This window comes from Sceloporus occidentalis, unplaced genomic scaffold, assembly GCF_023333645.1.
Source record: "Sceloporus occidentalis isolate IW3139 unplaced genomic scaffold, rSceOcc1.0.p SCAF_1, whole genome shotgun sequence".
Lineage (NCBI taxonomy): Eukaryota > Metazoa > Chordata > Lepidosauria > Squamata > Phrynosomatidae > Sceloporus > Sceloporus occidentalis.
Genome location: NW_028316981.1, coordinates 50902642 through 50915725, shown reverse-complemented (window position 1 = coordinate 50915725; position 13084 = coordinate 50902642). Strand labels below are relative to the sequence as shown.

The window sequence follows — 13084 nt, the reverse complement described above, 5'->3', positions numbered from 1 at the left end:
GCAGATCATTAAATAGTTAGTCTGTTAATATTTAGAAAGCAATTCCATAATCACAAAAAGTCAACATGGGTTTCAGAGAAACAAGTCATGACAGACTAATCTGATCTCCTTTTTTGATAAAATTACCAGCTTGGTAGACAAAGGGAATGGTGTAGATATAACATATCTGGAATTCAGTAAGGCCTTTGACAAGGTCCCCTATGATCTTCTTGCAAACAAGCTAGTAAAATGTGGGCTAGACAATGCAACTGTTAGGTGGATTTGTAATTGGCTGACTGGCCGAACCCAAAGGGTGCTCAAAAATGGCTCCTTTTCATCCTGGAGATAAGTGACCAGTGGGGTCCCACAGGGCTCTGTCCTGGGCCCAGTGCTATTCAACATCTTTATGAATGACTCGGATGAAGGAATAGAGGGCATACCTATCAAATTTGCAGATGACACCAAATTAGGAGGAGTAGCTAATTCTCCAGAGGACAGGATCAAAATTCAAAATGACTTTAATAGATTAGAAAGCTGGGCCAAAACTAACAAATTAATTTCAACAGGGAGAAATGTAAGATACTGCAGTTAGGTAGAAAAAATGAAATGCATAAATATAGGAAGGGGTACACCAGGCTTAATGAAACTACGTGTAAAAGGGATCTAGGAGTCCTAGTAGAGCACAAGTTGAACATGCGTTAACAGGGTGACGCTGCAGCTTAAAAGGCCAATGCGATTCTAGACTGCATCATCCCTGTTGTTTCCCTCCCCTTTCATTTTTAGCCAAATGCTCTCCACCTGATTTCCAGAATATAAGTCCTGGATCTCTTCACAGGTCTGAACACTTCACATATAGTGCTATTTCTCGTCCTGGTTTGGTCTATTTTTCTTTAAAAGGTTATACCCCTCTAACTACATTTCATTCATGAGACTCATCCCACCAGGTTTCAGTGATGCCTACTATATCATATTTCCTTTGTTGTGCTAGGAGTTCAAGTTCATCCTGTTTATTTCCCATGGTTTGAGCATTAATGTAGACACATCCAAGACCGTGGGTCCTCCCCACTTACTGTGTAAGGTTTTTTTGCCTCTCACTGTTGAATCCTTGCACTGTTTGCCTTGTTCCCTCTATAACAGTTTGGCAATTAATAATAAGTTTATTTATAAACCGCTTTCCCGCAATGATCAAAGCGGTGTACAGATAGAAATTGCAATGACAAAATATAAAGTGCAGACTAAAAATTGCAATTAAATAAAACTTCAATAAAAACATTACAATTATACAAATTAAAACCATTACATCAAATCCAAGCTAGCTGAGTGCAGTCGATAGTACAGTACAGATAGGGGGGAGTCACATGATATCAAGGAACATTGTGGAAGGCTTGGCAGAACAAGAAGCTCTTGAGTCTCTTTTTAAAGAGATCCAGGGAGGTGGTGGAGCGGAGCTCATCGGGAAGGATGTTCCAGATCCTAGGGGCCTCCAGACTTTGATGAACTCTTGCCTTCCAAAATACCATCACATTCCCCCATATAACTCAGTTTGAAACACTCCTAATCAACATTTTGAGACTATTGGTAAAAACATTCCAGTCAATTGGCATGAGGTGAAAACTAGTCCTCTTTCATGGAACCACAGCCAAATCATTCTTGGTGACACCATCTGCGAAGCCAGTTGTTTATATCCACTGTTTTCCTCTCCCTTCCTGGACCATGCCCTTCAACTGGGAGCAGAGATGAGATGACAACCTGTGCATCCATCTCTTTCAGATTCCTTCCTCCAATTTGTTATACCCAGCAATCCTATCCTAGCCTGTAATTTTGTCCTGTTTCATGTGATGGTTTTACCTTGCTGCCAGCCCTCCTGGTCTCAGGTTGGAGACTCTTGGTTTTCCATCTTTGTCCGTGCCACCTGATATAGTCAGTCCTAGGGTGCTTCCCTCTTTTTTAATAAGTTCCACAATGGTGACTCCTCTGAATTCCTCTGGAGATAGAAAGTGAGAACAAGTCAATTGAGTGTTCAATTCAGCAGACATAAGTCAAACCAGGAGAAGTGAAAGACAAAATGGTGCCCCCTCCTTCCAAATTCAGAAGCCTTCTTGAATGCCAGTTGAATACTGCCAATGGGATCACAATGGCATTCCATGGTTCATCTTAAATGCTTATTCACATATACTAGAATAGATTATATGAGGTAAATCATCTGTTGAGAGAGGGAAATGAACAGGGACAAGCAACTGCAAAGAGGACTCTGCATTGTGTTCTCAGGGACCTTGAAAGGATGTCCGCCCCCCCTACACACACACAGGGATCTCCACCTGTCAAACAATTTAACATACCTTTTCCCCAAATATCCCCAGCATTGTTTAAAAGGCATGGAGATAATTTGGTCATGTTTTTGGGCTCTCTTGGGCCATTTCTGATCCAGAAGAGGCCTTTGAAAAAACAGGAAATAAACCAATGTGAACTAAAATTCACTTCCTGGTGTGTATGTGTTTTAAATCTACTCTTGAACACGAAAGAGTTCAAGGGAGCCTAAAACATGACAAAACTGCCTGCATGCTCCTTATGGGCACTGGGGGGATCTTGGGTAAAAATACTTCCCTATTTTGTATAATATTTATTTATTTATTTATTTATTTATTTATTTATTTGCTGTATTTATACTCCACTCTTCAGCCAGAATGTTAATTAGATATTTCCCTGCCCTTAGACTTGCAATCCAAAAAGACATGACACAAAAGGGAAGGAAATGGCAGTGGAGAAGGGGATTAAGTCCAGCAGTTCTTCTCTCCCTCTAAGTTCTGGACCATGGCAGATGGACTGGATTTAAGATTCTTCTTCTTCCTTTAGGCCAGGTCTGATGGAGCTGGCTGACCTTTCCCTCCCTTTGAGGCTGGATGATGTCGGATGGCAAAGAGGGAGGGCTCTTCTTTCTTTAGGCCAGACCTGATGGAGCTATCTGGCCTTTCTCTCCCTCTGAGAAAATTGGAGGAGGGAGTTACTCAGGGACCCTGGAGGGTTTGGAAATGTGGTATCGACTCCTGATTTAGAATGTTTGGGTGTCAATAGTGATTGGCTGAGTGACTGAGCAGTAGAGAATGGAACTGGGAGTTTGGCAACTGGAGAGTAGAGCAGTAGAGAGCATAAATTCAATATTGGTTCATTATTTTTGAATTTAGATTGTCAAGGTGGAAGTAATTAGGTATATCTAGGATAGGATAGGTAGGAATATATGTATACATAACATAGCACAAGCAAAAAAAAATCACAAACCTATATTGTAATCAGATGCTTATGAACACAAAGTGAACTTACTTCTTATGAATTATATCTCCAATAAAATTGTTTTGTCTCATACCCAAGCACTTCTTCATTGGCTATGGTAGAAGTACAGTCATATATGTAGTATATGTGGTGGTAGCACATACGTACCATCCAATATTTCACAAATGAAAACACAGACATGTGCAGCCAAACAACATTTTTCATAAGTGCAGTCCAATGTTGCAGTGTGGTCAATGTGATAGTGTGGTCAAGATGGCAAAAGAAATTAATGATGAAGAACACACAAGCTACAAGAAACTGTGATTCCTGCTCAGCCATGAAACCCACTGGGAGACCTTGGGAAAGTCACATGCTCTCAGCCTCAGCAAAAGGCAATGGCAGACCTCCTCTTAACAGATCTTGCCAAGAAGCCTCATGATAGGTTTGCCTTAGGGTCCCCATAAGTTGGAAACCACCTAAAGGGATACAATGCACAAACACACACAAGAGGCTGCAGCAGTGTGCTTTGCCCAAGTCTGCTAGAAAGAGCAAGATTTTATGTCCTTTCTTTCTTCTCTCCCCTGCTGATTTAATTGAGTGCAAACTGCTTTTGGCATTTTGAAGTCAGTTCACGCAACTAAAGTAAACTGAGGACAAAGGCGAGAGTAGGAAGAGGAGGAGAGAAATTGGGACATTTTAAAAGCAGTTGAAACAGTGGAACAACAGAGGATTAATTGGGACTCTCCCTGCCAAATTGTCCAGTGGTTACTACAATCCTTGTCTGCTTTCCTGTGGATTGGAATGTATATTGAGTATTTCCAATCTGTGCACCATTCTTTTGTTTTCCATATTTGTTGACATTTTAGTCAGAACTAGTGTATTTTATCTCTGTAACCTGAAACAGATCTATTGGCATACCATCTGTTTCTGGTGATTTGTTTCTCTCATATGCTTTAACTACAGCTTCCACTTCACTTTCTAAAATTGTAGGTTCGTCTTCAAATGGTTCTTCTCTGAATGAATCTGTCATACTTTCATCTCTTTTACATAGTTCTTTGCCATGTTGTTTCAATTGGCTTTTTATTTCTAATTGGTCACGTAATGTTATCCCTTACTGGTTGTAGAGCATCCCTACTCTTGGTTTAAATTTCCATTTGATTTCTTGGATCTAATGAGATATGTCTTCTTCTTTATTTTTTGTTTTTATCTTCTATGTCAGTGATGGCAAACCTTTTCAAGGCCCTGTGCCCAAAATATTTTTTTTCCAGCACTGGGTTGTACCTGGTGCCCAGCGCAGGCAGGACTTCTGAGGCACGGCTTCCACCCTCCAGGGGGAAGGGCTTCTGGGTCGGGACTTTCCCCCCTGCCCTTCCCCTGGCCTCCAGCTTAAAGACAGTTAGAAGCTGGGGAAGGTCTGGGAGGTGGGGTGATGGGCATGCACTGGTTGCTCCTCCTCCCCCTGCCTTTCTCCCTGCTCCCAGCTGTCCCTCTGAAGGAAGCTGGGAGCCGGGAAAGGTCCCTGGGGAGGAGGAGAAATCAGCGTGTGCCATTCGTCCTCATTCCAGACTATTTCCTGCTGCCCCAGCTGTCCCTTCTGAGGCAGCTGGGGACCAGGAGAAGGCAGGGAGGAGGAGCCACAGATGCTCCTGTGGCTCCTTTTCCCCAGCACTATTTTCCAGCTTCCAGCTGTCTTGGAGAAGTGGCAAGGAGGAGGAGAAATGGGTGCACATGCATCTGTTCCTCCTTCCCCCTGACCCATGCTAGCAAAATGGCGTTGTGTGGCACGCGTCCCATAGGTTCGCCATCACGGTTCTATGTCTTCATTGATTATTATAATAACTCTGAACTGCTGTATTCAAGGTTCTGACTCTATTTGTTACCTTTGCCTTTTGTTTCTCTCCTACCTGGAGATGTCAAGGATTGAATCAAGGGCCTCTGCATTGTAAAGCATGTTCTCTACCAGCACCCTTTGATTTAAAAAGAAATCTGTAGGTTCTGTCTCATGGAAGTCATATGAGAAATGGGAAATGGGACAGCCTACTACTTCCTTTCTTAATCTAAAATGCATGTTCCTTGAAAGTCCACAACTCATCCAAGCCAGCTACCAAGAGATGCAGCTAAAAGACTACTGGCTGTTTATTTTATGTATAAAGCTGGCATTTTAGGAAGAGAGCCCTATCGGGGGGGGGGGGGGGGAGGGACCCTAGACATAATGTAACTCTTGACTAAGCCATCAGATGGCACAGCTACTCATGGTAGGATCACATCACTCCATTTTGTGCAGTGTTAGCAATACTGCAGATTTCCACTGGTAATCCTGATCAATAATCAGTTACCTCAGCTATGGCCAGGATCCAAATGAACCTGGCACAATTCACTGTTTTAGATCCTGACTACATTCAAAACTTCCTTATCCTTATAGGTAATGTTTTCCATTTCGTGTGAAATATCTGCATCATTAACTACTAGCTTGAAAGAGAAAGCCAGAATTCTTTGATTGAAACCACCAAAGAAATATTCTTTTCTGTATGTCAGTTGGTAAATCAGGCCTCATCAAGCAGACCCTGTTGTTCAGCATAAATGGAGAATAATGTGATATTTCCAGCATCCATTTAGAAAACATTCATTCACAGCTGAACTTCTGTTTAATATTGCAAGTATGCCTTCTAATTTTTTTAGTGTTCTCAAATATTTGAACTATTTTAACAGACAGCAAAGTACAGTAACTTTTCAGTCTACTGGCCCAGAATTTCAGTAAGTGCCAGACATTTCCTCACCATTCCCTGCTGTTCTAAATTGAATGCCATCTGGCACAATCTTACAAATTTCCTCTTGAAAAATTCAAAGAAATGACAAATAAACACTGATGTTGCTACAATGGAATGTTATTACATCTTAAATGAGAGTTAACAATTGGTTTTTGACAATTGCTTAATGAGACCACCCAGAGCATAAGTGCCCATCAAACAGGGGTAGAATTCAGAAACATAGCCATATGAAGAAAGAGATCTTGTAGCACCTTTGAAACTAATTGTGCAAAAGATATTGTAGCCTAAGCTTCTGTAGACTTGGACTGCTTCCTCAGATGCATGGAGTAGACCAAGTCTATGAAAGCTTATACTACAACTTCTTTCACACAGTTAGTCTCAAAGGTGTTACAAGATCCCTTTGCATATTGTCCGTCATACTCTTATATTTCCCACCACCGCTGAGTATATGTACAATGGAGAGATTACTTTAGTTCCCTGGTAATACCAATGAGTATATATCTGTTACTTTCTTAATGTGTGAGAACCTGAAAGATCATCTCCTCCTATGTAATCCTACACTAAATCTAACCTGTCCCACCACCCCATAAGTTTGGACCAGTGGGTACACATACAGAGCTTTCTCTGCAGCAATATCCCAACTGTGGAACTCACTCCTGACAGAAGTCACACTGGCTCCATCTCCAATATTATTATGGCCAACCCTTGGAATTCTAAGTATTTTGGGCAATCTAGTGGGCAAGCTTCATCAGCTTTACCAATGACCAGCTCTGGATGAGATGACAACTGCTACATTTTGTGTTTGTGCTTGTTAATATTGATCAACACAATCACCAAGATTTTGCACTCTCTTTGGGGTTGCTGCTAGAAGGACTGCCATGATGAAGGCTTGCCACAGTATACTACCAGCCACACGATTCCCACCCATGATTTAGGTGCATGAAGACATTTCCTCTTCTTTGAGGTGGGCTTTTCTAACCCATGATAATCGATTAGCCCAGCTAACTCAAGCCCAGCTAGGGAGAATCTTTACTGGCATACAGTATGTAAGCCGCTTACAAGTATGACATTCTCTCATGCAGCACTACAATGTAGAAAGTTATTTTGGTGGTCTTTATGTGGAAACCATAATGTCTCACCTGCCCTTTAAGCACAAGAGGCACATAAAGCACGTTTAAGAGCAGAAAGGTGGTAAAAATATACAAATGTTTGTCAGAAAACTGAGTTCAAGTTATTTCACTAGAAGTAATTGGTTATTTTATCCTGTTCTATTTATTTCACTAAGTTTATTAAGAAAATTCCTAAGAAAGAGGAAAACTGGTATAGAGATACATCTGCAAAGAATTAGCTGTGACTGTAAATAAAGGATAAACTACAAAAAGTAGGCATTTTATTTTTTACAGTCTAAAAAGTAGTCATAAGATTTTGAAAAATGAAATATATTCATTGCCAGTTTTAAACCACCTACAGATTTATTTATTTAATTTCACTGCTATCACATATTTCCACTAAGAAGACTTAACTCAGGAGAACCAACAAGCATCACTAAACACAAAATAAAACCACTTCAGAATAACAACAGGCATCAAAAGGACTTAACAGGCCAGATTGAAAAAAATGTGTTTTCACACACATCCTAAAACCAGCAAAAATCAGAACTGAGGGGAGTGAATTCCACTGTTTGAGAGAAACAGAGAAGAAAACTTGCTATCTGAGGGATCACCTGTCTCATATGAACCTCTTCGGATGTTAAGTTTTTCTTTTTTAAAAGGATCTTTTGAGGATACCACTAAGCTTATTGCATGTATTATTAAACTGGCCTACCTCGATCTGGTTTAAAAGTTAATTCGGGCAGCACCCTGATCTTATCACATGCTTTTTACCACCGAGATTGCTGCCCAAATACAGACCAGGTCCATCCCCGCTTGCAGAGCTGCTCCAGCAGCCATTTTCTTAAATCGGAAAACTCCCAGATTCAAAAAGAGCCAGAAGGAGCAGCTCTGCAAGTGGAGATGGCCCTGGGATGTATTCGGGAGACAATTTCGATGGTAAAAAGTGTGTGATAAGATCAAGATGCTACCTGAATTAAGCTTTAAACCAGATAGAGGTACGTCAGTTTAATAATACATGCCATAAGCTTAAAAGATCCTTTTAAAAAACAAAAACTTAACATCCAGAGAGGTTCGTATGAAACAGGTGATCCCTCAGATAGCAAGATGCTCTCAACTCATTAAGGGCTTTAAATGTTACAACCAACACCTTGAAATAGGCTGGCCCAGAAAACAATGGACAGATAGCACAGGTCTTTTCGGTACTAGAAACACTGCATCAGTTAGTACCTTAGCTGCTATATTTTAGTTGCAATGCTTCTGAACACACTTCAAGGGCAACCTCACATGGAGCACACTTCATGAGACAAGATGCAATGTAACCAAGGCATGGATAATTATTGCAAAATCAGGTAGGCTTGGGAAAAGTCATGGCTGATGCACTCCAGGGACAGTACAGAATCAAGGAGTACTCTCAGATTAAGAATTCAAACCTTCAGGAGCAGAATAGCTACTTCCAAACAGGCTAAATCTCAATCTCTATTAGGGTCAGTGTCAGTCATCTACTAGGGAATACAAAGTAGATTGAATCTAAAATTCCAGCAGAGACCCCAACTGAAATAGACCCAGCTAATCATTATTACCCAGAAATGTCTGGAGTAACCAGCTCCATCAACTTCTCAGTCACTTTAGTCAATAATGATAAATTGAGGAGTGGCTTATAGCTGATAACTCCCAGGGTCAAGGACAAGTGGATTTTATAAAGATCTCATTACTGCCTTGTCTAAGCAGGAGGGGTGGTCCTTCTCATAAAGAGGCATTAATCACCTCCTTTTACCACAGCATCAGTCCCACACTGGCATACTTGCTTAGCAGGGAAAGGATTTTTTAAAAGTAAAGGACACTGAGCATACAAACAGAAAAGATTCTCACACAACAGGATAAGCGTGTACCATCAACATGTCTTGCCTCAATGGCAGAGTCTAGATCAAGGCAAATCAGAGCAATTTTGTCGCAAGACACATAGAAATCACAAGCCACTGCTTTGGCACTCACGTCCTATCATGGTGATGAAGTAGGTCTTATAGTGTTGTAAAAAGCACTACAAGTTTACCTGTGTGGATGTGATGGTGGCAGAGAAGTACGGTTTCTTCACAGGTCTCACTTCTACAATCTAGGTTGTCACCTGATTTCTAACTCATATACAGTGGCATCACTAGGTTTGGCCAGTGCAGTAACTCATGGTGTCATCCCTCCATTGACCTCCTCTCATAAAACACCATACAGAATCCTTAGTAATGTTTTTGTACTAATGTTACTTCTAAATCATATTTCCCATATGTTGCTGAATGTAATGGCAACAATTGTGACATAAACAACTAGCAAAATTAAAATAATGTATCATATGCACAGCCTGAATATATTTACATGTACACACTTTCATGTAGTTAAAATGAAAATTTGGTAAGATTTGGTTTTTATTTTTTAAAAGAATATTTTTAAAAAAACTTTAAAAAACCTGGTATCTCTCCTTTCCCCTCCCATCGAGCCTTGCCCCACTCACACCATCTTGTCAGTGTTTTTCAGGGACACAGCTGAAAGCCACAGCCTGTCAGCAGCTGTTTTGGGAACAGTGGTGTTAAACATCCCCCCCCCCCCCCTTAGGGTGTCATCTGTGACACCCACAGCCTTCTAATAAAGCCCCTGCATATGCAATTGGATTTGCCCTAAATTGTGATCCAACTGTGTTTTAACCAACATCCCTTTTATTTCGTTGATCTGAGGGCTACCATGAGGTGGAAACACTTAGTGTCAACTGCCTAGATCATTTCCATATTTGTCATATCAGCCAGGGCTTCAGCTGAAATCCCACAAGATGAAGACAGTATGACCAATAGCTTACTATGTATAAGTACAGCGCTTAAAGTTACAATGATGATGATGATGGTGATGATTATGATGATGAAGGTCACTCTCATCACTTAACATCTTTTGTACTTTTCAACAGCTATTAAATCTTCCCATATATACTTAATATTCTAGATCACAGTTTGCCTGGCTGGGGAAAGTGTAGGCCACACATGGCCCCAAACTCTACTTTTGTGCTCCCATGCCATTTTTTCAATGCTATTTTCAGGCATCAATTGTCCCTCCCCCCCCAATTGTGCCCCCAAACTCCCAAATATACAAAAATGTGCAAAAACGCCCTACATACCTCTAACCTGACACCCAAACCTGACAGCCACCACCACTTCCTGGCCAAAACAACATCACTTCCAATCACCTATTTGGTGGGAGATGGACAAAAAAGAAACTATTCTGATTCTCAGGAGGAGGTGGCTTGTGGGAGGGAAGCTGTCCCCTGGCACCTGTACAATTGTTGTGTCCTGATTTAACACTAAGAATAGACTTGCAGGACTGGTAGGTGTTTTATCAGCATCTGCTAGTAGATATCAGGATGATCTGCAGTAGATTGGCAAATACATTTGAAAATAATATATTGTATTGGCAAAGATATGGTGTTTAACAACAGCAGCAACAAAAATGCCTTGCATACCATCACTGTGCTTCTATAATGCTAAATGCTAAAATAATAAATGCTTGTAGATTTTTTTATGGGAGGATTGTGACCTCAGTTCCATTCTCAGACTCAAAACAAATTCCAAATTTTGGGTGCAGCAATAATTCTAAAATGTGTTTTTGGCACCAAGTTCCAGACTGTGGATCTCTGGATTCTAGTACAAAGAAGGGAGGGGGGAGGCTAAATCCTGAGCACCTAATGTCTGCTAACTCTGTTGCATGCAGAGTATAAAACAAAACAACTAACTGTCTGAACATGCATGTTACCAAAGTGAGTTGAACAGATATACATGGATAAGAGAATACCTACAATTACCTGGAATACTTTGCCTTCTTGAGACCAAAGCTGTGTCCAGTCCACCTGAGTCTTTGCTCCCTTTCGAATAAGGCCCATCATCTATGAGAGGAAGGAAACAAACTAAGAATTCATGGTTTCTAAAACAAATACTTACTTCCCTGCTATTCGTAACACACTTCCTTCAACCATCCTCTATTATCTTGCAGCTAGTAAACTATTCTGTGGCTAAAGGCATGAAAATAATATCATTGTGATGACTTATAAACCAGACACAGTAGCAGCTAGGTCAGGGCTGGAGAAATGTATGGCTTTTTACATGCTTCTAGATTGCAACTTCCATCAGCTCTAAACCACCAAAGGTGAGGGATGATGGGAGCTGCAATCTAATATCAGTTCTGATCTGGATCTTCTCATATTACATTACAGACTGCCCTCATCACCTCAGAAATAGCCTTGTCCTTGGTCTGTGTTTCATGGGGTCACTGGCAGATCAATGTGCATTAGAACCATTCAAACTCTATTTATGCTTGTGGCTGTAGAGGTGGTGAGGATGTTGGTGAACATGTAAGCCTCGCTTGTAAACATCACCAAACACCCAACAGTGTAGTGCACCCTTTGCATGTAGAGTGTGAAAGTCTGAAGAAAAATGCTTCTGTAATGGTTTTGTGGTTTTGTTTTGTTTTGTTTTTGTTTTGGCTTAATATAGTTCTGAAGCTGCCATGACTAGAAGGATTCCTGATCACAGGAGTTCTGTAGCTTGTTTTGGATGAATGTGGTTACAGAGTCCTCACAGACCTCTGGGATACTGCCTGGTATAGCAGGATATTCTGGGATGGGGTTCTCATGAATGCCAATGTCCCCATCACCCATTTCTCCATGCAAGTGGAGAGGCAATTGCCTGAATAGGGCTTTAATGTCACAGCAAAGTGGTGGTAATGCATACTGAAGATTTCATTAAGCGTAAAGCTAAACTTTCCCAAGATCTGTAGCACTTCTCCTACACACACACACCCAGAACAGCAGCTTTAAGAGCCCAATCGGATTTATTTTTCAACAGATAACCCTTTAAGGGTGAGAGAACATAATTCCCATAAGTCTTAAGCATGCCATAATACTTGTGAAGAAACCCCTGGTCTCTGGAAATGGAATAATACATCAGGATACCAACAGAGCACTAAATCACCATACTTGAATTCAATCACCTATTCCCTCGCATCCTTTTATTTCAAAGTCACCTCTCCCTGCTGCAGCTTGAAGTAGCATATAATAAAAATGAAGAGGGCATACAGGGTGGGTTGAAACAGTATTTGAAAGAACATCCTTTTAAAATCCAAACGGTACAATTAAATGTAAGTTTCATTTCTTATATGTCTTTCCCCCCTATTTATTTGCTAGGAAATAAGAATTCCCAAATCACTTTCCCCCACATTTATTTTCTGCATCAAATCACAGAAACCTCAGGACCGATAGAGAAAAAAATATTTTTAAGGAAACCCATGGGTGCAATAGTTATAATGCACCTGGCTGTGGCTCAATAGAGTGGCTATAATTTACTACACACAAGGAGTTTCTCTCAGTGCCCCAAACAGACTCCTTTCCGAATGGTACTAGCACTGCAGCACCCACTGGAAATGTGTTCCCCACAGGAAACAGATACCATGTTTAGGAAATCAGCACAGTCATCAGAATGCAGAATGTGGTGGGCAGATTCTTAGATGGGCATAGAGATTCAGGTTTCATACTAATGTAAGCATTTATTTAACTACTGTCTTCACTGATTTCAATACAGTATTTTTATGAAGTGCAAGTACAGTCTCCTGCAAACTGGTACCCTCCAGATATGTTCAACCTCAAATGGGTGAAGATTGTGGGACTTGTAGTGCAATCCCTCTGGAGGGTACAAGGCAGGGTGACCGGATGTCCTGACTACAAAGGAGGGCAAGGCACTGCAAAATGTAGGACATTCAGAAAAAATGTAGTACATGACTAAAAGCTATACACACTCAGATCAATGTAAATTCATGCTTTTTAGTCATGCTCAAAATGGAGGAAATTTTGAAATTCCTCCTGGTCAGGATGTGTCCTGGAAAAGGAGGGCATCTGGTCATCCTGGTACAAGGCTGGGAAAGAGGCACTATTGACTA

The 13084-nt window shown here is 40.9% G+C and overlaps 1 protein-coding gene across 5 annotated transcripts in view; it reads right to left on the bottom strand.

Annotated features, from left to right (window-relative positions):
- Nucleotides 1-13084, bottom strand: part of GRIP2 (glutamate receptor interacting protein 2) — a 577942-nt gene that overhangs the window by 107373 nt on the left and 457485 nt on the right. For all 5 annotated transcript variants that reach the window (XM_089520933.1, XM_089520954.1, XM_089520964.1 and 2 more), the window contains exons 2-3: nucleotides 10959-11039; nucleotides 1828-1963 (exon numbers count right to left, since the gene is read on the bottom strand). In XM_089520933.1, the coding sequence (XP_089377059.1) occupies nucleotides 1828-1963; nucleotides 10959-11039 (217 nt within the window). The remainder of the gene's footprint in view (nucleotides 1-1827; nucleotides 1964-10958; nucleotides 11040-13084) is intronic.